The sequence below is a fragment of the Meriones unguiculatus genome, chromosome 11 (genome assembly GCF_030254825.1).
Source record: "Meriones unguiculatus strain TT.TT164.6M chromosome 11, Bangor_MerUng_6.1, whole genome shotgun sequence".
NCBI lineage: Eukaryota > Metazoa > Chordata > Mammalia > Rodentia > Muridae > Meriones > Meriones unguiculatus.
In genome coordinates, this window is record NC_083359.1 from 9,637,556 (window position 1) to 9,659,965 (window position 22,410).

At 39.3% G+C, this 22,410-nt stretch overlaps 1 protein-coding gene across 1 annotated transcript in view; it reads left to right on the plus strand.

Moving 5' to 3' along the window:
* Positions 1 to 21,887, plus strand: part of Ulk2 (unc-51 like autophagy activating kinase 2) — a 77,905-nt gene extending 56,018 nt beyond the window's left edge. Inside the window, exons 17-27 of the mRNA XM_021639160.2 lie at positions 130 to 210; positions 2,196 to 2,482; positions 2,755 to 2,942; positions 3,265 to 3,368; positions 10,076 to 10,225; positions 12,767 to 12,975; positions 15,332 to 15,510; positions 16,042 to 16,160; positions 16,431 to 16,588; positions 17,828 to 17,963; positions 19,713 to 21,887. Of these exons, the coding sequence (XP_021494835.1) occupies positions 130 to 210; positions 2,196 to 2,482; positions 2,755 to 2,942; positions 3,265 to 3,368; positions 10,076 to 10,225; positions 12,767 to 12,975; positions 15,332 to 15,510; positions 16,042 to 16,160; positions 16,431 to 16,588; positions 17,828 to 17,963; positions 19,713 to 19,771 (1,670 nt within the window). The 3' untranslated portion in view covers positions 19,772 to 21,887. The remainder of the gene's footprint in view (positions 1 to 129; positions 211 to 2,195; positions 2,483 to 2,754; positions 2,943 to 3,264; positions 3,369 to 10,075; positions 10,226 to 12,766; positions 12,976 to 15,331; positions 15,511 to 16,041; positions 16,161 to 16,430; positions 16,589 to 17,827; positions 17,964 to 19,712) is intronic.
* The last annotated feature ends 523 nt before the right edge of the window (positions 21,888 to 22,410 follow it).

A 22,410-nucleotide genomic window follows, 5' to 3' on the forward strand; every position in this document is an offset into this window, starting at 1 on the left:
TTGATTGGGTATATCAACTCTTTGCTAATGAGAATTATGCAAACCATTACAGACTGAGCAGCTTGTGTGTGTGTGTTGCCTGTTTCTGTCCTTACTCAGTTTTAGATAATATTCTTTGTTCATTTCTAGTTGGTACCATTCCTGAGCAGTTTAGTCAGTGCTGCTGTGGGCATCCTCAAGGCCATGAAGCCAGGAGTAGACACTCTTCAGGTAAGAAAATATATTTTAGTATGAGTGAATTTGAGTTATATTTTTCCAGTCTTATCAAAACAACAGAATTGATATGAAATATTCCCTCTTCTATACTTTCTTAGAATTTTGATCTAATGCTTTTTAATAGCATATATCTAGTGTCTCCCTGTAGTCATAGATGTTTATGATAATTAATCTTAAGAAACCAAGGGAGTGGATGTGTAACTCAGTTGGTAAGGTACTTGCTGATCATGCTCAAAGCCTTGGATTTAGTCCTCAGGACCACATAAAACCATGCCTGCAACTCCAGAACTCTGGAGAATTAAAAGTTCTAGGTCATCCTCAGATCTGTAGCAAATGAGAGACCATCAGAAAGAAAGAAAGAGAAAGAGAGAGAGAGAAAGAAAGAGGAAGGAAGGAAAGAGAAAGAGAAAGAAGGAAGGAAGAAAAGAAGGAAAGAAAGAGAGAGAAAGAAAGAAAAAGGAGAAACTTTTAAAAAAATATGTGTACGTGTGGGTTTATTGTTGTATTAGATAATGTGTATTCCTGACAGAAAGGTGCATGTAAATCATACTTTTATAAGTCAAATTCTACTGAATGGACATATGGACATGTAAAGAGCTCAATAATTAGAGAAATCCCATGTTATTAAAAAACTTATTGTATTTATTTTTGTTTATTTATTTATTTTGTTTTTGAATTTTGATTTTTCAAGACAGGGTTTCTTTGTGTAGCCCTGGCTGTCCTGGACTTGCTTTGTAGACCAGGCTGGCCTTGAACTCACAGAGATATGCTTGCCTTTGCCTCCCAGAATACTGGGATTACAGGCATGTACCACCCCACCATGCTCGGCTTTAAATTTTTTTTTTAAAGTAACATTTAAGTAACTTTTCCTGATCATGACATTTACCACAAATTTTTACTTTTCTATTTATTTAAGTTTATTTCTCTAGAAAGTAGAATGAGGTTCTTAATAATAAATGTCAGGTTTGGAATGAAATCAAGCAGTTATGATGGGTAGTAAAGCTTTAATTATAGGGGTTAAAGAGATAGCTCAGAGGTTAAGAACACTGGCTATTCATTCAAAGGTCCTGAGTTCAATTCCCAGCAACTACATGGTGTCTCACAACCATCTATAATGAGATCTGGTGCCCTCTTCTGGCCTGCAGGTGTACATGCGGACACAACACTATATAAATGAATGAATGAATAAATAAGTAAATAAATAATAACTAGATGAATCAGAAAAAAAGCTGCACTTGTTTTTGTTCATTTGTTGTTGTTTAAAAAAAAAAACAAAACAATAGGGTTTCTCTATTTAGTCCAGGCTGGCTTGGAACTCTCACTATGTAGAAGACCAGGCTGGCTTTGAACTCACGGAGATCCTTCTGTCTTTATCTCCAGAGTGCTGGGATTAAAGGCATGTGCTACCATGCTTGGCCTTCAGTTTGTATTTTTTTATGTTGTAATTGTTGGAGGTTTTGGAGATTTTTACTATTAAATTGAGCTATTTGCTTGTTTGAGGCAGGGTCTTGTTATGTAGCCCCAGGGTGGTTTTAAACCCTTCCTATTTTAGCCTCCTGACTATAGGATTACAAGTATGCACCACCAAACCTGGCTTCAGTGTCTGTTTTAGAAGATAATACTTTGAACACCAGGAACACTTGTGTGTTTTAAAATGTTATTAGTAATAGTTTGGTTTGCAAGAAACTTAAGAGAATGTCTTGGTGACCTTTGCTTGGCAACAGCATGATTTATGTGGGAAAGAGAGGCCTAGTCTCCTAGGCATAGGTATAAGTGTTACCTGCCTATTTGCCTGTCTGCCTGCCTCTGTGTGTGTCTCCAGAGAGGTGGAAGGCAAGAAACACCCCCTGTGGTTGCTCTCTGACCTCCACATGCACGCCATGGCACGCACATGTGCACAAAGTGCTCCTTCTTCATTTCCTGTGTTTTATCTCTGCACTTCTCTGTGGGTTTTAATGTTGCCTTTATTTTGTTATTAGGTTCTCCAGTACCACAGACCCAGGCACCACAGTCACTCCTACTGGGTGCTAGACTGCAGAGTGCACCTACCCTCACCGATATCTATCAGAACAAGCAGAAGCTCAGAAAGCAGCACTCTGACCCAGTGTGTCCATCTCACACTGGGCCTGGGTACAGTTTCTCGCCTCAGCCTAGTCGGCCTGGCAGCCTTGGGACCTCTCCCACCAAGCACGTGGGGTCCTCTCCACGGAGTTCTGACTGGTTCTTTAAAACTCCTTTACCAACAATCATTGGCTCTCCTACCAAGGTGTGTTTCTTAAGCCCTTTTATGTGTATGAACTGGTACTTTATGAAAGCATTCATCCTGAGAATAGTTATAATTTTAGTGAACAGTTACTGTTCAGAAAAGGAAGTTGAGTCTTAAAGAGCTTAAAGGAACAGCCCAACCTCACACAAATTATAAATAAAAGCCAGTATTTGAGTCCACATCTAAGTTCCAAGTCCGTGTACCGTGTTATCGTGTCAGTTCTGAGCATCTTGTACATCATATTAACTAGTCTATATTATATGCTCCTTTAGACTACAGCTCCTTTCAAAATCCCCAAAACACAAGCGTCTTCTAACCTGTTAGCCTTGGTTACTCGTCATGGGCCTGCTGAAAGTCAGTCCAGAGATGGAAATGACCCTCGGGAATGTTCCCATTGCCTCTTAGTACAAGGAAGCGAGAGGCATCGATCTGAACAGCAGAGCAAGGCAGTGTTTGGCAGGTAAAAGACTGTTCCCTCTTTAGCCTTTAACGTGAAAATTAATCGCTAAATCAGTGTATTTTCTTGAGACATTCATTTGGTAGGTGGTTTATGCCATGTTGTTAATAATAGGAACCATATTCATTTGAAATTTCTTTAAAAAACAGGTATTTCCTATAACTGTGCATAGAGCTCTTTTGAGTTTCATTATTTTTATTTTTTTCTGAGTTTCTTGACTGAACCAGTTCTTTTATTTTGGTTAGAGAAGTTTATTTATACCCTGAATCATTTTACATCCATTTCTGAAGAGTTCTTTCCTAGTCACATCACTATTTCCTTTTAGATCTGTCAGTACTGGGAAGTTATCAGACCAACAAGTAAAGACACCTTTAGGTGGATACCAGGGCAGCACGGATAGTTTAAATACAGAACGACCAATGGACATAGGTAAGAAATTTTCTTAACTTGTCAAGAGGTAATTTGTTAGCATATGCATAGTTTATTACTTTATATAAAATGTCACAAGCTTGGCACCTTAAAACAACACAAATATATTTTTATGTAGTTATAGTGGTCGTCCTGTCATCTCAACTTTCTTCTCAGTATCCATCAAAACAAGTCTTACTTAGTAACCAGAGGCCATTATGATCAGTGAAATAACTTGGGCACAAATAGGCAAATACCACATTTTCTCAAGATAACGCACAGAGAAAACAGACTGGAGATCCTTAGAGGATGGGGAGGAAGATAGAAAATTAGTGCTAAAGCCAGTAAGATATTCCATTGTCCTATAGCATGTTAACCTAACCATAGCCTTTAACAATTAATTTCCTATTTCAAAATAACCAGAGAAAAGAATTAGAAGGTTCTCAACACAGAAATTATTTGAAAAATGCTGATTATCCGACTTGATCATCACACAATGTATACAAGTAAGCAGGTACAAATATTATTATTTGCCTAAAAGTGAAATTATAGTGATACTGAATAATTTATTTTCTGGGTGAGGTTCCCCTCAACCTTAATCCCAGTGCTTCATAGTCAGAAGCAGGAGGGTTGTGAGCTCAAAGCCCAGCTGGAATGTGTAGTAAGACACTGAGTCACTAAAATAGGGCTGGACAAGTGCTCTTTGTGAAAGAGTTTGCTGCTCAGGAGTGAGGGCCAGGGTTTGGATTCTCTGTACCCACATGAAAGCCAGGTGAGTGGAGCTGCCTGTGGTAATTCTGGTGCTCCAAAGACAAAGACAGAGGGATTCCTGGCTCAAGCTGTCTAACTAACTGAATTTACAAACTTGAGGTTCAGTGAGAGACCCTGCCTCAGGGAATTAGACAGAAAGCAGTTGAGGAAGACACTGGACAGCAACCTTTGGCCTCCACACCAGGTACATGTGTATGCACACACATGTAACCCATGTAAACATACATCACAGATGAAAAATTATGATTTGTACTTATTTTTAAACAAAATACATGCTAGTTGGGCATAGTGGCACATGTCTTTAATCCCAGCACTCCCAGCACTCAGGAGGCAGAGGCAGGTTAATCTCTGAGTTCTAGGACAGCCAGGGCTGTGTGGAAAGAGCCTGTCTAAAATTTTTGTAAAATATGTTAATTAGCTTAAGTAATTGGCAAGACTCAGTAAATTTTGAGAGTAAAAACCTAACTGTTCTTTTGATTGAATAATTTGTTGCTTTATCTCTAAGTTCCTGGATCCTTTAGTTCTGCTAAATGTATCCACTGTTTCGTCTCTATAGTGAATGTGATTTCTGCTGTTGTACAGCGTCCTCCCTTACTTGCCATAGATTCATTTTAAGACTGAGCACAGATAACTGAAGCCATGGATACTGTAATACCATATATATATATATATACACTGTGGGGTTTTTTCCTATATATACATGATAAAGTTTGATTTGTAAATTAGGTCTAGTATGAGGTTAATAATGTTAACTAATAAAGCAAAACAGTGATAGAAGTATAGTAGAGTAGAAGCTGTATAAATGTGGTATCCCTTGTGCTTTTTTTTTTTTTTTTTCCTTCCTTGTTTTTGTTGTCAGGGGCTAGAGAGATGATGGCTCAGATGTTAAGAGCACTTGCTGCTCTTCTAACTTCAATTCTCAGCACCCACATGGTGGCTCACAACCATCTATAATGAGATCTGGTACCTTCCTCTGTCATGCAGGTGCACAGGCAGGCAGAACACTGCATATAATCAATCAGTTAATCTTAAAAAGTACATTTAGTTGTCAGGTACTTAACTTTGCTGTGATGGTATGAGATGGTACATAAAGAAACCACTTCAGTTGGCATGGTGGCACACACCTTTAATCCTAGCACTTAGGAGATAGAGCCCAGCGTGGTTTGCATGATGAGTTTCAGGCCAGCTGAGGCTACTTCATTGTCTTTACTCTTATCATTTGGTGTCATTGTTAAGTAACATCAGAGTTTCTTTTTTCTTTTTTTCTTTTTTTTTTTTTTTACATCAGAGTTTCTTGAAGCACGCTAACAACGTAGCACTTTGATAAGAATGACAACTAGTAAGTGGCTGATGAGCGTGCAGCATGTATAGTAAGGATGTGCTAGAGAAAGGGATGCTTCGTGTCTCAGGCTGGACAACATGTGATTCTTTCCTGCTGCTGGAATGAATAGCAATTAAACTTCAGAATTACTTACATTTATTACTTTCAAACCCGATGAGTGAAGTCTGGACATAGTTGTTTTACTAAGATGATTTGAACAAATATGTCTTTTCTTATGTACACTCTGAACAATTTTCAGATATTTTATTAAGTGGTTATTTGAAAATATTTTTTCCAGCGTAGTTTTAATGAGGAGCAGGTCTGTGAAGGAAGGAGCTCTTCATGTGAATAATCTAGAAATCGCTGATCTAAGTAACTAGGTGTTTGGACAATTTTTTGAAGACAGCTTATCTGACCAGCAACTATTATGTTTAGTTTTCTTTTATAAACAAGCTTGTATAATAATTCCACATGAACATGGTTATAATTTCAGTCCAAGTTATTAGTTGTGAAACATTATTTTATTTTTGGTTTTTCAAGACAGGCTTTCTCTGTATACCCTTGGCTGTCCTGGACTCACTTTGTAGGCTGGCCTCGAACTCACAGAGATCTGCCTACTTCACTGAGTGCTTGTATTACAGGCATGAGCCACCATGTCTGGCTGAAACATTTATTTCTTAAGGATATTTAGCCAGCTATAAATTTCAATAATTTATATTCTTTTTTTTTCTTTTGAATATGAACTTTGTTAACATTTAAAATTATACATTTCTCTTTTTTTAACCATGAAGTCTCAGTTTGAGGAAATGAAAATTGTTGATAATAAGGTAAACTTCAGGCCTTCCAAAAAATATAGTATCATTGGGTCTTAAAATACACTAATAAACACCTTAATTACTTTTGTTTTTGGAAACATTGTTGGCATTGTTTTTGTATGTAGCCAAGGATGACCTTAAAATCCTGAACCTCTTGTCTCTGCTCTTCAGGTGTGTAGAAGGGACTTTTATTTGCCTGTTTTAACTGTTCTTTCGGCAGTGTACTGCCTCTGCCTACTAACATAGGCCTAGTCCTGGAAGCTTCTACTGCCTCTGTCTACTAACCTAGGCCTAGTCCTGGAAGCTTCTAGCCTCCATACCATCTACTGTAGGCCTGGGACGTTTTTCAGCCTCAAGACTTACTACTGAGTAAGCTCACCCTTTCTTGTTCTTACGGAGCCCTGGCTGGCTGGTTCAACTCAGCTGTTCTGGCTCAAACTCCTCTCTCAGCTGACTGACTCAGTCTGGCTTTTTTTCTCTCGGCCCCTGAATTGTTCTGCTTGGCCTCAAACTAACTCCAGCAATCTGCTCTAATCTACTGGCTCCTTCTCCTTCTCTGACTCATTCAACCTTCACCCAAATCTAGCTTGTTCTCTCTGCAACCTCTCTTTTATTACTGTCCTGGTAAAACTGCCTGCTCTCTTTCTCTTCATTGCCTATTAAGTAGCTTCCCTTTCCTCGATTCATGAGAGTTGGGTATATCTTATTCTGTCAAATTTTCTTTGATTTGTCATTTTCTTTTTCTGCCGTTCAATTAGACTTTCAAACATGGGTGCTTCCTTCTACAAACTAACTTTACCTTCATTGTTTGGGATTAAAGGCATATATATACCCCATGCCCAAATCTAAGCTTTTCTTTATATGAAACTTGAAATACCAGGCTGGTCTTGAACTCAGATCTTACTGCCTCTGTCTCCTGGATTAAAGGCTTATTTGTATTCCAGCCAGATCACACAGACCTAGAAGATCTTTGGATGTGATCTCTTGCCAGAGCAGCCATGTTCTAAATTAAAATTCCTCTACATCAGTGCTCAGAATATAGGTGCCCCATTGTTACTTTTTATACATGATACAATAAAAATCTTGAAGACATTACATTAAATAAGAATATTGGCCTCATTTTCTAAAACTTGCATAATGATATGTACTTTATAACTTATTTACTATTCATTTACTCCCTAGAATATTTATGAGCTCTTTAAATTTGTAGTGCTCTCCTGTAGATAAGATGAACGTTGAAATAATTTCCTTTTGTAATTCATTCAGAGTTCTTAGACTTAGATCCGGAGGCTTTCTGCTTAAAAGTCAGCACTCAGACTGTAGTTGATGAGAAAGAAATCAGTTTAATTATGGAGCTTGGAAGATGGACAAGGATATTGGCCTCAAATCTGTACCTTATGGGGCCTAGAAAGATGACTCAGTGGTTGAGAGCACTTACTGCACATGCAGAGGACCCAGGCTTGGTTCCCATCATGGTGGCTCACAAATGTAACTATAGTTCCAGGAGATCTGACTCCCTCTTCTGACCTCCATGACCTTCTGTTTGTTCATGCATACAATACAGTCAGGGACACATGCATAAAATAAATGTTTAAACTACATCTTAGGGAACTCGGTACAATCACTCACTGTTCATATAGAGAAGGGAAAGCTGAGAGTGAGGTGATTAGGAAAACAATGTGCTGAGTCAGCATCCAGGTTTCATAACTCTCCTTCCTTTTCTAGGCCAGTCTTTGTAATAAACACATTATTTTCTTGCAAATTAAATTTAGTTCCACTTTTAGTTAAAGAACCAGATTAGGTTGTGTTTTTGTGCCAGATGATGCCTGTTCCAGTGTTATCTAAAGTTACTGGATGTTCTGTGCTCTGTAAATCAAGACAGTGTCTAATAAGTTGTCATTTTATGTCTCTTAGTTACTTTCTTAGAAATAGCTGACCTTGGCTGTATGGTGGTGGGGCAATGGCAGGCCTAGTCTACAGAGTGAGTTCCAGGGCAGCCAAGGCTGCACAAAGAAAGCTTGTCTCGAAAAAAAAACAAAAAAAAAAAAAAAAAAAAAGAAAGAAAAAGAAATAGTGAACCTTGGAGCTTAAGATATAGAATAAGGAAAGACATAAAGCAGTGTTTGACATATACATTGTTCATTTCTTAGGCATCGTCAGTCAGAGGTCATTTGCATCAGAGTTAATGGGAGACTTAATGTAGTGTTCAGCTTTCTTCTTCTTTGTCGACACTGTGTTGCTATGTAGCTGTGGCTGGCCTGAAACTTAGTATGCAACCAGGTTGTAATGTTAGGAATTGAATTCACAGCCTTATCATAGTAGGTAAAGTATATATACCATTGCTGCTACCCTAGTCTTTCACAATTAGCAATTTATAGAGGCTGGAGAGATGGCTCAGTAGTTAAGAGTGCTTGTTGCTCTTAGAACCCAAGTTCAGTTTCCAGTACCTACATGGGGCTCAAAACTGCTCATAACTCTAGGTACAGGGGATCCAGTGCCCTTCTGGCCTCCATAGGCACCAGACACATGAAACTTGAACAAAACACTCCTATGCTTAAATAACTTCAAAAAAAGGAATCTATGGTCATGTAAAGGCCAGCAAAACTGGAGGCTTATGTAGCTTTTCCCCGCAGTCATAAGGTGGCTTCTCTCATGTTTATGGGTTGTATTGTAAACACTTGGCTTTATTATTTGGTCCTATAGAGGTAGTAATTTTTAGATGTCTGAGTGTGAAAAGGCTCTGAAGTAAACTTGCTGATTCTGCAAGCTTTGGTAGATGGGGACTTTTCATGCACTCTTCATTTAAGCCAAGCTTAACCTATCAGTCCCAGCTTGATCAACACCTGTTATCCCCTTGCTTACTTCCTCACAGATGTGAGAGTCTAGTTTGAAGGCATAGATAAACTTTGTTTAAACTTTTTCTAATCTTTGTTGTTTACCTTTGTATTTTAATTCTCAGTGTCTAAGTTTTCCAATTATCAACAGATATAACTTGAAATTCAGATCTTTTATAACTATCTAAAACTTTGGATAGTATGCTTTGGTATGAAGATTCACAGAGACAGAGGTATTACTCTAAAATTTTTTTTATTACAGACTTTTTGTCTGAGACAGCGTCTCACTATGTAGCTCTGTCTGGCCTGGAATTCACTCTGTGGATCATACTGGTCTCAAACTCCTACAGATCTGCCTGCCTCTGTCTCCCAAGTGTTGGGATTAAAAGTGGGACCCATCAGCCATGCAGAGGTGGCACACACCTTTAATTCCAGTGCCAGGAGGCAGAGGCAGAGGGACCTCTCAGTTTGAGGGCATCCTGGTCTACAGAGTGAAGTTCCAGGACAGCCAAGTTTACACAGAAAAACCCTGTCTTGAAACAAACAAACAAATAAATATCTTTTAAATTACATTTAAACTTTTTATATGTGTATATGTGTGTGTGGACTTGCAGGCTCGCCAGAGGCAGTTCTCTACCCTGAGGACCGTAGGACTCAAACTCAGATCATCAGCTTTAGTGGCAAGTGCTCTCACATACTGACTCATCTCTCTGACCTCTAAAATAATATATGCTTGCTGAAAATATCATATGGAATAGTCTAATTTTAGAGTGAATATTAGAATTTTAGAAAGTAATATTAAATGGGGCTGGAGAGGTGCCTCTGGCTCTTCAGAGGACCGAGTTTGCCTATTAGCATCCACGTGCACTCACAGCTGCCTCCGATTCCAACTCCAGGGATGCTGACGCGTCTAGCCTTGGTGGACACCTGTAACCATACAGGACTACTATGGATGTAATCTAATATCTGGCCAACTTGTTGTTGTAGCTCCTGCAGGAGCCTGTGGTGTTGTGCTGGCATTGCCGGCAGGAGCAGCAGCAAGCGCCAGGGCTGTCCTCTTCACAGTGGGGTCTCCTCCACACAGTGCCACAGCCCCTACTTGTACACATATGGTCCTCCGAACAAGAACCACCTCAGGTGAGAAACATTTCTTCTAGTGCATTACCTGACTAGTTCTGATAGTGAGTTTAGACAAAGCACTTCTCTAGGCTTCGGTCTCCGTCCTGGTACAGTGAGTGTAGCTGTTTACCTTCCTTAAAGAGTTATATGTCAGAAGTAACTGAGGTAACATGTTGGGGAGGACTTTGTAAAGTAAAACCACTGTGTGCTCTATGTATACTTACACATGTCTGCATGAAGAAAGCTACATATCCAGTTTGTGCGCTCCTTCATTCATAGACTGATGTCTTATTTTAGTACATGTAGTAAGTTATTTGAAAATTCCTTTTTAACGTATCTGTTGTGGTGCTGTAATTAAACCCAAGGCTCTCTCGCATGATAGATAAGTGATAAATTACTGAACTGCATTCCCAGTTTCCCCCAGGCCCTCTCATATGGATAACCTTGAACTTCTGATCCTCCTGCATCTGGCATCCACCTTGCAAGTGTTGGGAATAGAAGTGTATGCCTTGACACCCTCAATAGGCCTCCCTTTAAAATTATGTGTATGATTGTTTTGCCTGCATGCATACATGTGCAGCTTATGTCTGAGTTGTGTACAGGAGGTAGAAAAGGTTATCAAATCCTCTGGACCTAGAATTGCAGACACTAATGAGCTGCCGTGTGGGTTCTGGTAATCAAACCTAGGTCCCCTGAAAGAGCAGTGGGTGCTCTTTAACAACCCTGAGCAATCTCTCCAGTCCTTCCCCCAGGCTTTTAAAGACAGGATCTTCACTATTAGTCTTAACTAGCCTGACTTCCTTTAATGTTCCTCACCCAACTCTCGTGCACACACACACACACATACACGCACGCACACACTTACACATTTTCTTAACTTTTTGATTTTTTTCAAAGAGGTCTTGTCAAATTTCCCAGGATGACCTTGAATTTACAGTGTAGTCCAGACTGGCCTCAAAGTTGAGATTCTCCTACCTCAGCTACCCAAGTAATTGGTATTACAGCATATGCCACCAGATCTGGCTTATTCTTTTTTTTTATTTTTATTTTTTAATTTTGTACTTCAGGAACCAGTGTTTGTACTAAATTTTATGTTTTTTAAAATCATCCGACTAAGTTTAAAAATATAAAAAGTATTTGACTGAGCTGTAGAGCTGGCTCAGCGGTTACGAGCACTGCCTGCTTTTCCAGAGGACCAAGGTTACTTTTCAGCACCCACATGGTCACTCAGAACTGTCTGTAGCGTCAGACCTAGCGGATCCAGTCCCTCTGGCCTCTACAGGCACCTGCACTCGTGTGCACATAAAGTGGACTTGTGTGGTCATGGTCTTAATGGTGAGTGCTGTGTTCTGTGTCCTCTAGGTTCTTGTGTTCTGAATAAACTGCTAATCCAGGTGCTTGTAAGTTAATAAGAGAAAGATAAGATAATGAAAGGTAGAGTTAAAGTATTGTTTTACAAATATTCAAACATACAGAGTGAGCTCCAGGTCAGCCAGGTCTTCCTGGAGAGACATGTCTCCAAACAAAATAAAAAAACAATAAAATACTTTTAAATCCTAAATATAAAACTACCATTTTAATACTTTCTTCATCTCCTTCCTCCTCCTCCTCTTCTTTTCTCTTCCTACTTTTCTCTACTTCTCTTTCCCACATCTCCTCTTCCGTTTTTGTTCTCTCTCTCTCTCTCTCTCTCTCTCTCTCTCTCTTTCTTTTTTTTTTTTTATAGGATCTGAGTATGCAGACCAGACTGGTTTTAAACTCACACAGAGTCACCTGCCTCTGCCTCCCAATTGCTGGAATTAAAGACACTTGCTATCAGGTATCATTTGACACTTGGTATCATTTTAAAAATGCTACCTATATTAGCATTTTTAAAATGCTAATAAGGCCCAGGACTGATGTGGTTTAGTGGGCATACCTAATACTTCTTGAGAAAGGTATGTGGCTATTCCTGGGAAGAACTGTAATATACTAGTAGGTGTAGCGGTGCACACCTTAAATCCCAGAACGTGGGAACCAGAGGCAGGCAGGTCTCTTGAGTTCTAAGCCATCCTGATCTATAGAGTTCCAGAACAGCCAGGGCTATATAAAAAGATCTTTTCTCAGAAGAAAAAAAAAATGTTTATAATGTTTGTACCTTGAAATTTCCATTACTACTTATCACATAGAAATCACTTAAAAATGATTTTAGTAGTAATTTTAATGCAAAAAATCAGCAATTTAAATGATTCCAGATACACATTGTATATGTAAAGTTAGTGAATTACTGTGCATCAGGTGCATTTTTATACTTACCAAGTCTATTAGGGAGAAAGAAATAGTGTATAAATTGTATGTTACATAAATTTGTTTAAAATGGAGTGTGGGAAAACTGGAAATGATGATTCTGTTTTATTTATATATGTATATGTATGAACATGTTTGTGTATTCATATAGAATGAGGAGCCTGAGACTCTAAGTAGTTTTTTTGTCACTTAAATGGGTTATGTTCAGTACATGAGAGAAGGCAGTGTGCAAGCCAGCTGTGGACCTGTGATATGTGCATTGTTTCTTTGTAGTGGGGTCCAGCAGCTCAGGAGGCTCCTTGTGCTCTGCGAGTGGCCGAGTGTATGTGGGCTCCCCACCTGGGCCAGGGTTGGGCTCCTCCCCACCAGGAGCAGAGGCAGCTCCCAGCCTAAGATACGTGCCTTATGGTGCTTCACCACCCAGCCTAGAGGGTCTCATCACCTTTGAAGCTCCTGAACTACCAGAGGAGACACTGATGGAGGTAGGGAAGAAATTGCAGGGATGTGTGAATCTATCGTTGATCTGATTTGAGTGTTCCAGTGATGATGAAAGAACAAACTGTATCAAGTATTTCTCAAATTTCAAATTCCCATGTTTGTTTGTTTGTTTGTTTGTTTGTTTGTTTGAAACAAGGTCTTACTACATAACCCTGGATGTCCTGAAAGTATATAGCCTGGCCTGGCCTTGAATTCACCAGTGCTGAAATTACTGTTGTGCATTACCTATGCCCAACTCTATTTGTAGGATTAAATTTTTTTTTCTCTAGAAGCATAACTTTTTATCCTCAGTAGACTCTTTATTAGGTAAGAATAGTGCATCTAAACATAGATTTAAAAACAATGCCAGGACAGTTTGGCTTCTGGGAAAGGTGAGTCCGTTTCTTTAAGGATGTGGTCTCTATAGCGCCAGTGGATGGCCCACACCCAGGAACATAGAGTCAGCAAAAATTGGACTTGGTAGGTTGTTTTTTAAAAAGTGGACATGAAGATTTGGAGGTAAGTAGATGAGAATGGATCTGGGAGGACTTAGGAAGGATGTGTGGTAATATCAAAATACGAAATTCTCAAAGAATTAATAAAAGTATTAATTTATGAAATAAAAAATAATTATGCCAGCATGGTGACACATACCTGTAATTTTAGCACTTGAAAGCCAAGGCAGGAGGATTTTGAGTTTGAGGTCAGCCTGGACTATATAATAAGACCCTATGTCAAAAATAAGAGTAACAGTTAGCCATAATACCAGGTTTGTCACTAGCACAGAAACATCCTGCTTAAGCAGACTAGATGATTACATTCATAGATCAGTACTTTTCCTCTGTGGATCCAGCTCTACAGGAATAAAACATACTTCACGTCATCTGCCCTATGCTAAGCACAAATGTAGAACCAGAGGTTCCTTACCCCCAGCTTAAGGATAACACTGCATACATTGGTGAATATAGTCTAATATGCTGTTATGGAGCTTAGAGACATTTAGAAATGTGCTTTTTTCTCCTTGTCTCAGAAATGTAAGGCTGGTGAGGTAAACCACAACCATTAGCATCCAATCACCAACCATCCCCAGATCTAAAACTCTCTAAAATAACAAATCAGTAAGCTTACCGAACTATAAGGAAATGTAGAACTTGGTGGCAACAGCTGTCAATCCTGATATTGAGAGTGAAGCAGGAGGATAGAAGTTACAGACTAGCTGGGATTACATAGCAAGACCCTATCTCGATAGATAGATAGATAGATAGATAGATAGATAGATAGATAGATAGATAGATAGATAATTTTAGGGGCGGGTGGTGGTAGCACACACATTTAGTCCGAGCACTCAGGCAGCAGTAGGTGAATCTCTGAGTTTGAGGCCAGCCTTGCCTACAAATCAAGTCCCAGAGCTATACAGAGGAACATTGTCTTAAAAAAAGTTTAATTTAGTGTTAAAAGTGTCCTTGTAATATTTTTAATTTTTAAATTTATTATGTCTATGGGAGTGTGGTGACACACATATGTCATATGGGAGGTCAGAGAACAACTTTTGGGATTGTTTCTAGTCTCTGTTGAAGCAGGATCTCTCTTGTTTCTGCAGCAGTGTATGCTCCAAGATAGCTGGCCCACGGGTTTCCGGATGATTCTCCTCTCTCTACTTCCCATCTCATTTAACAGTTCTGAGATTACAGATGCCATCCTTCTTTCTGTCCCCTCTCAGGGGCTCTGGAGATTAAGCTCAGGATTTCAGGGTTGCATGGCAAGTGCTTCTTCCTGCTGAGCATCTCTCCAGACCTGTCCTTGTCATCTTTCACTTTTTAAAACTTTATTTTATTTAATGTATGTGAATGTTTTGCCTATGTTATGTACCATGTTTCTGCCTGTTGTCCATGGGGGTCAGGAAAGGGGTCAGATCTCTTGTACCTGTAGTGACAAGTGTTTGTGAGGCACCATGTAGGTGCTGGGACTTGAACCCCTGTCCTCTGCAAGAACAGCCAGTACTCTTAACCACTGAGCCATCTCTCCAGCCCTGCCTTACACTCGTGATGTCTATTTTCACATGTTTTTGTTTTACATAGATTGATTCAATTATTCATGTTTTGCTTTAGTTTGTTTTTACTTTTCTGGTAAAAGCATAGTGACTTCTGTTTGTAGCCTACTTGGGTGGGTACTTCAATACATGCAGACATATCCACACATAATATTTGGTTTGATTGTATTTATTTTCTAACAGCTCTCTGAAATTTTAAAAACATTGGTTTTCTTTGGTCATTCCAACATTCATAATATAGGAAAACCTTCTATGTATTAATACAGTTAAGCCATTAATCTAAAATGTTATAAAACACCTTGCTTTTGCAGCAAGAACACACAGACACCTTACGCCATCTGAACGTGATGTTAATGTTTACTGAGTGCGTGCTGGACCTGACAGCAGTGAGGGGTGGGAACCCTGAGCTGTGCACGTCTGCTGTGTCCTTGTACCAGATTCAAGAGAGTGTAGTTGTGGACCAGATCAGCCAGCTAAGCAAAGACTGGGGGTAGGTGCCTCCTCTCATACTTCCAGATTCTTTGTTTTCTATAAACTTGTGGACACTGTTACACCTGCCAGAAGTCATGTCTCACTTTGAAAAGCTGCAAGGAAACCTGAGTTGTTTCATTGTGTGAGATGTTAGCCAAGAGTTTATTATACAACCTTAACATCACCTTTCTCTGAAAATTTACCACTGAAGATATTTGATGACCAAGAGGTCATACAGATTTTTATTTCAGTGTTCCTGTAATATTCGGATATCTTTCTCCATACCAGTTCTTCTCCCTTTGGAGTTAGACATATGCTGAAAAGCCAAGCAGGAGCAGGGTGGCGGTGCCCACCCAGCACTTGGGACACTAAGGCAGGAGGGTTAAGAAGTGGAGATCTGCCAGGGAGTCACAGGAGCATCTTGTCTTGGGGGAAGGGGGTTCAGGATGCAGTTTCCTAGAAGAGCTGTTTGGATGGTAGCCTACTATTTAGCATGCTGAGTCTTGTGGGTCAGTTCAGGACAATTCTCTGCTTGTGTCTTCCGGTGCAGGCGGGTGGAGCAGCTGGTGTTGTACATGAAGGCAGCACAGCTGCTGGCAGCTTCCCTGCATCTCGCCAAGGCTCAGATCAAGTCTGGGAAACTGAGCCCGTCCACGGCTGTGAAACAAGGTAGTGTGTGGCTCTGCGGGCCTCTGTGCCTGCCTGTCCCGACAGTGAGCCTCTGCTGATCTTTTGTTTCTGATTGGTACCTTGCTACAAAGAGGTCAGAAGTGCAGGACCTGTCTTTTCATACTGAAAGACCATAGACTCTGGCTGCCAGTCCTTCCCTTCGGTGACCGTGTAGTGTCGCTTTCTTCCCAGCAGCAGAAAAGGTGCACGTGTCGCTATGTTATTTCTGGAAGAAAATTAAAGATAATTCCAATTTCAACTTTGTTTCAGTGGTTAAAAATCTGAATGAACGATATAAATTCTGCATCACCATGTGCAAGAAACTTACAGAAAAGCTGAATCGCTTCTTCTCCGATAAACAGAGATTTATTGACGAAATCAACAGTGTGACTGCAGAGAAACTCATCTATAATTGTGCTGTGGAAATGGTAAATCTTTTCCAGGCTTAGCATTTTAAGACACTACAGTATTTCCTTCTAAGTGTCTTTGGAATTGAACACCTACTTGAAATGATCTGTTCCTTTAGTAGTTTATATCCTATCCCTTCTCAAGTCCCAAGTGGTGTGATTTTTTGCCTAATGAAGTAACTGGACTTTCCTGACATTTAAGGAGTACTTAACATAATGTAACTTATTTAATAAACTTACTATAGTTTATGGTTGTTACATTTGACAAATTTTATTATATTTCCTTTTAAACTTCATTTACAAAGTTATGTTCTCATCCTTATATAGTTTTATCTAAAGATTAAATTAACACTTTTCTGCTATTTAAGAAATTTTGGCTCTGTAAAATTTAGAAAAAATACTGCTTTGTTAATCCACAAAAATTTAGGTGTTTGAGCTCAACTTACTGACTTTATTGAAGTATAGACACCATTTGTTTGACTCTAAGGAATACATAACATATATATATATATATATTACATAGGGTTATTAAGTATTTAAATAGAGAAAATTTATGAGCTAATGTTATTTTACCTCTTCAACATAATAGATCTGTCCCATTTAAATAAATTGCAGTTGTGCTGTTGCTATACCCTTGGCTTTACCTTGACAGCTACTAAAATAGATTTTTTGTTTTTGTTTTTTAGGATGTTTTTTTTTTAAAAACAAAACAGGTTTTTTTCAAGACAGGGTTTCTTTGTATAGCCCTGACTGTCCTGGAACTTACTCTGAAGACCAGGCTGGTCTGGAGAGCGCCACCACCACCACCCGGCTTAAAGCAGATAATTTTATGAAATAGCTCTCGACTATAAACTGACAAAGGGCAGTAGTGGCACATGCCTTTAATCCCAGCACTTGGGAGGCAGAGGCAGGCGGATCTCTGAGTTCAAGGTCAGCCTGGTCTACAGAGCCAGTTCTAGGACAGCTAAGGCTATACAGAGAAACCCTGTCTCAAAAAACCAAAAAACAAAAAAATTGTAAACTGACAAGAATATATTCTACTGCTCTAAACTACACATTATAGTACATTAAGACAGTAAGAATTTTAAAGTAAGAATTATGTTGCTTCTTTCCTTTCTGGATTTAACTGTAACATTACAGAGTCTTTCTTCCTTTCATAAATTATATTGATTTTTAATATGCTTTTTTAAAGCCGCATTGACCCTAGGGCTTGTATATCCTTGAAGGTGCAAATTTTCTCGTTTTGTTAATTGGTTCCAGGTTCAATCTGCAGCCCTGGATGAGATGTTTCAACAGACTGAAGACATTGTTTATCGCTACCACAAGGCAGCCCTTCTTTTGGAAGGCCTAAGTAAGATCCTGCAGGACCCCACAGATGTTGAAAATGTGCATAAATGTAAGTCACTGATACAGCAGTGCTCCCTTGTCCCCAGTCCCACTTCCACAACTGGGCTCTAGACTATTAAATAGAAAACTGAGAAATAGATAGCCATAGTTTTTTATTTTCTTTGTTTATTTAGTTTTTAAAGAATTGGGTATCATCTGGGCAGTGGTGATGCACACCTTTAATCCCAGCACTTGGGTGGCAGAGACAAGCAGATCTCTGTGAGTTCTAGGCCAGCCTGCTCTACAGAGGGAGCTCCAGGACAGCCAGAGCTACACAGAAAAATCCTGTTTTGAAAACAAAAACAAAAACAAAAACAAAAAAAAAAAGAAATTGGTTATCATTATGGCATTTAATTTCATTAGTGTTAAGTGCTTGGGTGTTCTGCCTGCGTGTGTGTCTAAGTGTGACACGGTGTATGCTCGGTGCCTTCTGAGGCCAGACAAAGGTATCAGATCACCTGGGGCTGAAGTTGTGAGCAGCTATGTGAGTGTCAGGACTTGAATCAAGGTCCTCTAGGAGAACAGCCAGTGCTCTTAACTGCTGAGCCATCTCTCCAACCCTCATTATGAGATATTTTCCAAAAACAGTTTGTTGTTTCCTCTTGCCTCTCTTCTTCCCCAAAATCTTTGAGTTGTTCTCTGCTAGCTGTATGTGAGTACCGCCCACTTATCAGTCGCTTTGTAGCAGTGGCTGAGGTATGCTGTATTGATAGTACTGTGCTTGCAGATAGAGCTTGATAATGTTTATAGTTCATACCTTTTGTGGTTTAGAAAGAAGTACTGAATTTAGTTAATTGCAGTTTGTCTTCTGAGTTTGGAATCATCCTGCCTGAGATGAATCTTGGCTTTTAAAAACCTGAACAACTTTTAATCCCAGTACTTGGGAGACAGAATCAGGCAAATCTCTGGGAGGCCAGTCTGGTATACATATCGAGTTCCAGAACAGCCAGGGGTTCAAGGAGAAACCCTGTCTTAAAAAAAAAGGCCGGGCATAGTGGTGCATGCCTGTAATCCTAGCACATGGGAGGCAGAGGTAGGTAGATCTCTGTGAGTTCAAAGCCAGCGTGGACTACAGAGCCAGTCCAGGACAGCCATGGCTACACTGAGAAACCCTGTCTCAAAAAAATTTTTGAACAAATATTAATCTGTGATCTCAGTCTATGTAAGATATTGATAACAGTGCAAACCTTGTATGCTGTAAGGATTAGAGTAGCTGAATATAAATTACTTTTATTCTAGATTTTTTTATTGCATTATTTTGTTGTCAAGTTCCTATTTAAGAATGGAGGAGGACATTGTTTTATGACTGAAGAGAACTCTTTTAAACTTTCTGGGCTTGACCACAGATTTTATGTAGCTAACAGAGCAGAGGCTGACGGGATGCCAGGATGATGACACATGTATCCCTAGTGCCTGGTGTCTGAGGAAGAGCTGCTCTTGCAATGTATGGCGATGCCACAGTGTAATGGCCGTGGCAGTCTGGAGTTACTTGCACTTCTGAGCAAGAGAGTTGTTATATCTGAATCTTTTCTGTGTAGTATGCTAATTTGAATTTTACCAATACAGCACTAAACTACAGGTCATGTCTGAGTTGTTGCTGACAGAGAAAAAAAAACACATATTCATGCTGTTAACTTTGGTAGAAAGACAGAGCAGGGACCGTGGTGGTGAAAGTATGGTTTCCCCCTTAGTTTCTCTGTCCCTGGGTTAGAAAACACAGGTGGTTTTATTATTAATATAATTTAAATTTTATTTCTAGATAAGTGTAGCATTGAGAGAAGACTGTCGGCACTCTGCTGCAGCACTGCAGCTGTGTGAGCAGCAGGCACGTCTGTGATCAGCATGGGAGCGTGAGGTGATCCTTGTGGGATTACAGCTTGGTTCTGTCACCCATCCCAGGAAACTGCGGTGACTGCCAAAGAACAAGCAGCAACTTAAGAAGGAAAAACAATACAAAACTACTACATGTTTGTAGAAAACCTGCCTTATTGGAGAAGTCACTCCCCCCTTCCTTTTTCTTTATAGAAACAGAAGCAAAAGAGTATTGCACATGGCTCGAGTTTGAACCTGGCAAATAAATGTACCTTAGAACTAGCATCATAAGTACAGTTATTCTTGTGGATAAGTAAACAAGAAACAAAGCGAGTGGCTTCACTCAGCTCTCTGAGCAATATGTGAAATTCCATGTTTTGCTAAGGCATATGCAAGCAAGAGAGCATACAGCTCATCCAGACAGTTTGAGGCTTGGGGTAAGGTTGTCTGAATCTGAGCATGCTTTTAAACAGCTCAGGAGGAAGAGTCTTAAGAAGAAGCAAAAGGTGATTCTTGGATGAATTGTGAAACCTTCAACTTGATCTAATGTGGACATACATTAATCTTCCAAAATCTTTCATATTGCACTAATTTATTAAAATAATGTGTATTGGATTTTGCAGTTTAAAACTAACTGAGGCACAATGGACTTGTTTAAACTATTTTACTTGATTATATACATATGCCCTTTTCAGAATTCATGTGTAATCTCCATTTAACTTTTAAATGGTCGGAACTTGCATTCATGTGAACCTTTGCATTTTTCTTACCTGTTATCTTCACCAACAGATCTTCTCAGTGGTATTTTGAGTTGCTGGTTGTTTGCATTTTTTTTTGTTGTTGTTGTGCATGCAGAATGTGCATCGATACCTGTGACCTAGGTTTATTAAAGGCTAAGTTTATTTGGGCAGTATTAGAAAGCTATCATGAATCAAGAGGTACTCTTGATAATTTCAATAGGGCCAAATCAAAGTGATGAATAAAGGCTTGTTAGTGATGTGGAATTTCTACATGAAATTAGTAAGAAATGAGGTTGTTTTCCCTTAGAAAAATGGGCAGCTCTCTGCAGACTAATGTACTTCTCAGTGTTAATCCTGACAGTTCACCATCAACATCTCTCCGAGAACGGTTCCTATGTTGTATATTATTTGATTTCTTTTACTTACCTGCTTGAATACTTGAATAAACCATTTACTGGTTTTAATCCTTTTTTTTTCCAGTCCTTTCACATAATAACCTGCACTCTGATAGCTGCGCAGAAGCTCTTTGGCATCACACCTAATTCAGTGTGCTGATTAAAGTTAACAGAGAAAACATGGTTCTCATTTACTTGGTGGACAAAGTAATGTAACTTTTACATTATTTATCTGTATGAAATTCCAGTAGTTAATTTGAACATTTATTTATAAGATGTTTGTAGTTTTAGGTCTTTATTACAGTGTTTCTACCTCTCATTTGTAACTGCATGCATTATTCTTCAAACTAGCTAAAACTCACTGAATCATTGTGTAATAGCCTTTTTTAAATTGCTTGTACAAATGTATATTAAGGTTAAATAAAACTGACAGTGTTTTTAGGTTATAGTTGGGTTAGTATTAAGTGGCTTGTCAAGCCGGATGCTTCCTTAGAGAATGGGTTGGAAACTTGGTCATCAGTATCCTTTGTCCTGCTCCAGCATTCAAGACTCGTGGTGGCTGTCATGCAGGCTCCTGCAGACGCACTATACTCCCTCCTTATATTAGTGATTAAATGTCCTATGTAATTTTTTACACTGAATTCTTTCATGTTCTCTTAATTAGCCTGTTTAATCTCAGTTCATTTTCTAAGTAGGTAGATTTAGCCTCCTCTTCTACCACTTTTTAAAAATACTGTATGAACAGGTTCGGAGAAGATAAGGGTGTGCAGGAGGAACTAGCCACGTTTTGAGACTGTACTGTAACGCTCAAGCTCTTCTTGTATGACAAATGTCTTGTAGGTGGTGTGCAGTGACAGCTCAGCAGCAGAGAACTCTGTAAACTCGTGTGTAATGGTTCTGGTTAGACTACCATTTTCAAGGCTAATTGTTTAAAGAGATTTTTGCCTTGATTATAGCAATAATAAATAAACGCTTTATGTTTCTGTATTTTATTTCATGTGTTTGATAAAATGGAAATAGACAAGTTTACACATTCATGGGTCAGCACCTATATTCATATTATAACCTGGAAAATTATTGGTCATGCAAATGTAAGTAGAATTATCAGTGAACTTGCTAATTGTTTTTTGTCTTTGTTTCTTTGGGGGTTTATTTTGTTTTGTTTTTGCTATGTGGATTTTCTTTAACCATCAACTGTTGAAGATCTTTCTTGACATAATTATCTCCTGCAGCCCTCTTATGTGGCCTTTCCTCTACTAGGAAGAGTAATGGGCCTCACAGGAACCAGGTATAGGAGCTTGTGAGAAGCTCTTGTTAGTTGATGCTTCAGTCTTCCAAGGGTAAAAAGAGGAAGTTGAGTTGAATGCAGGAGAGATGAGGGCATAGAGTAGGTCCCTCAGACTGATGCATCTGACGTGTCTGCGTTGCTTACCTCCCGTCTGCATGGAGCGGGTGCTCAGGGTCAGCTTCCTGCAGCACTTCGTGTCAGAAATGATGGCATCTCGCCTTC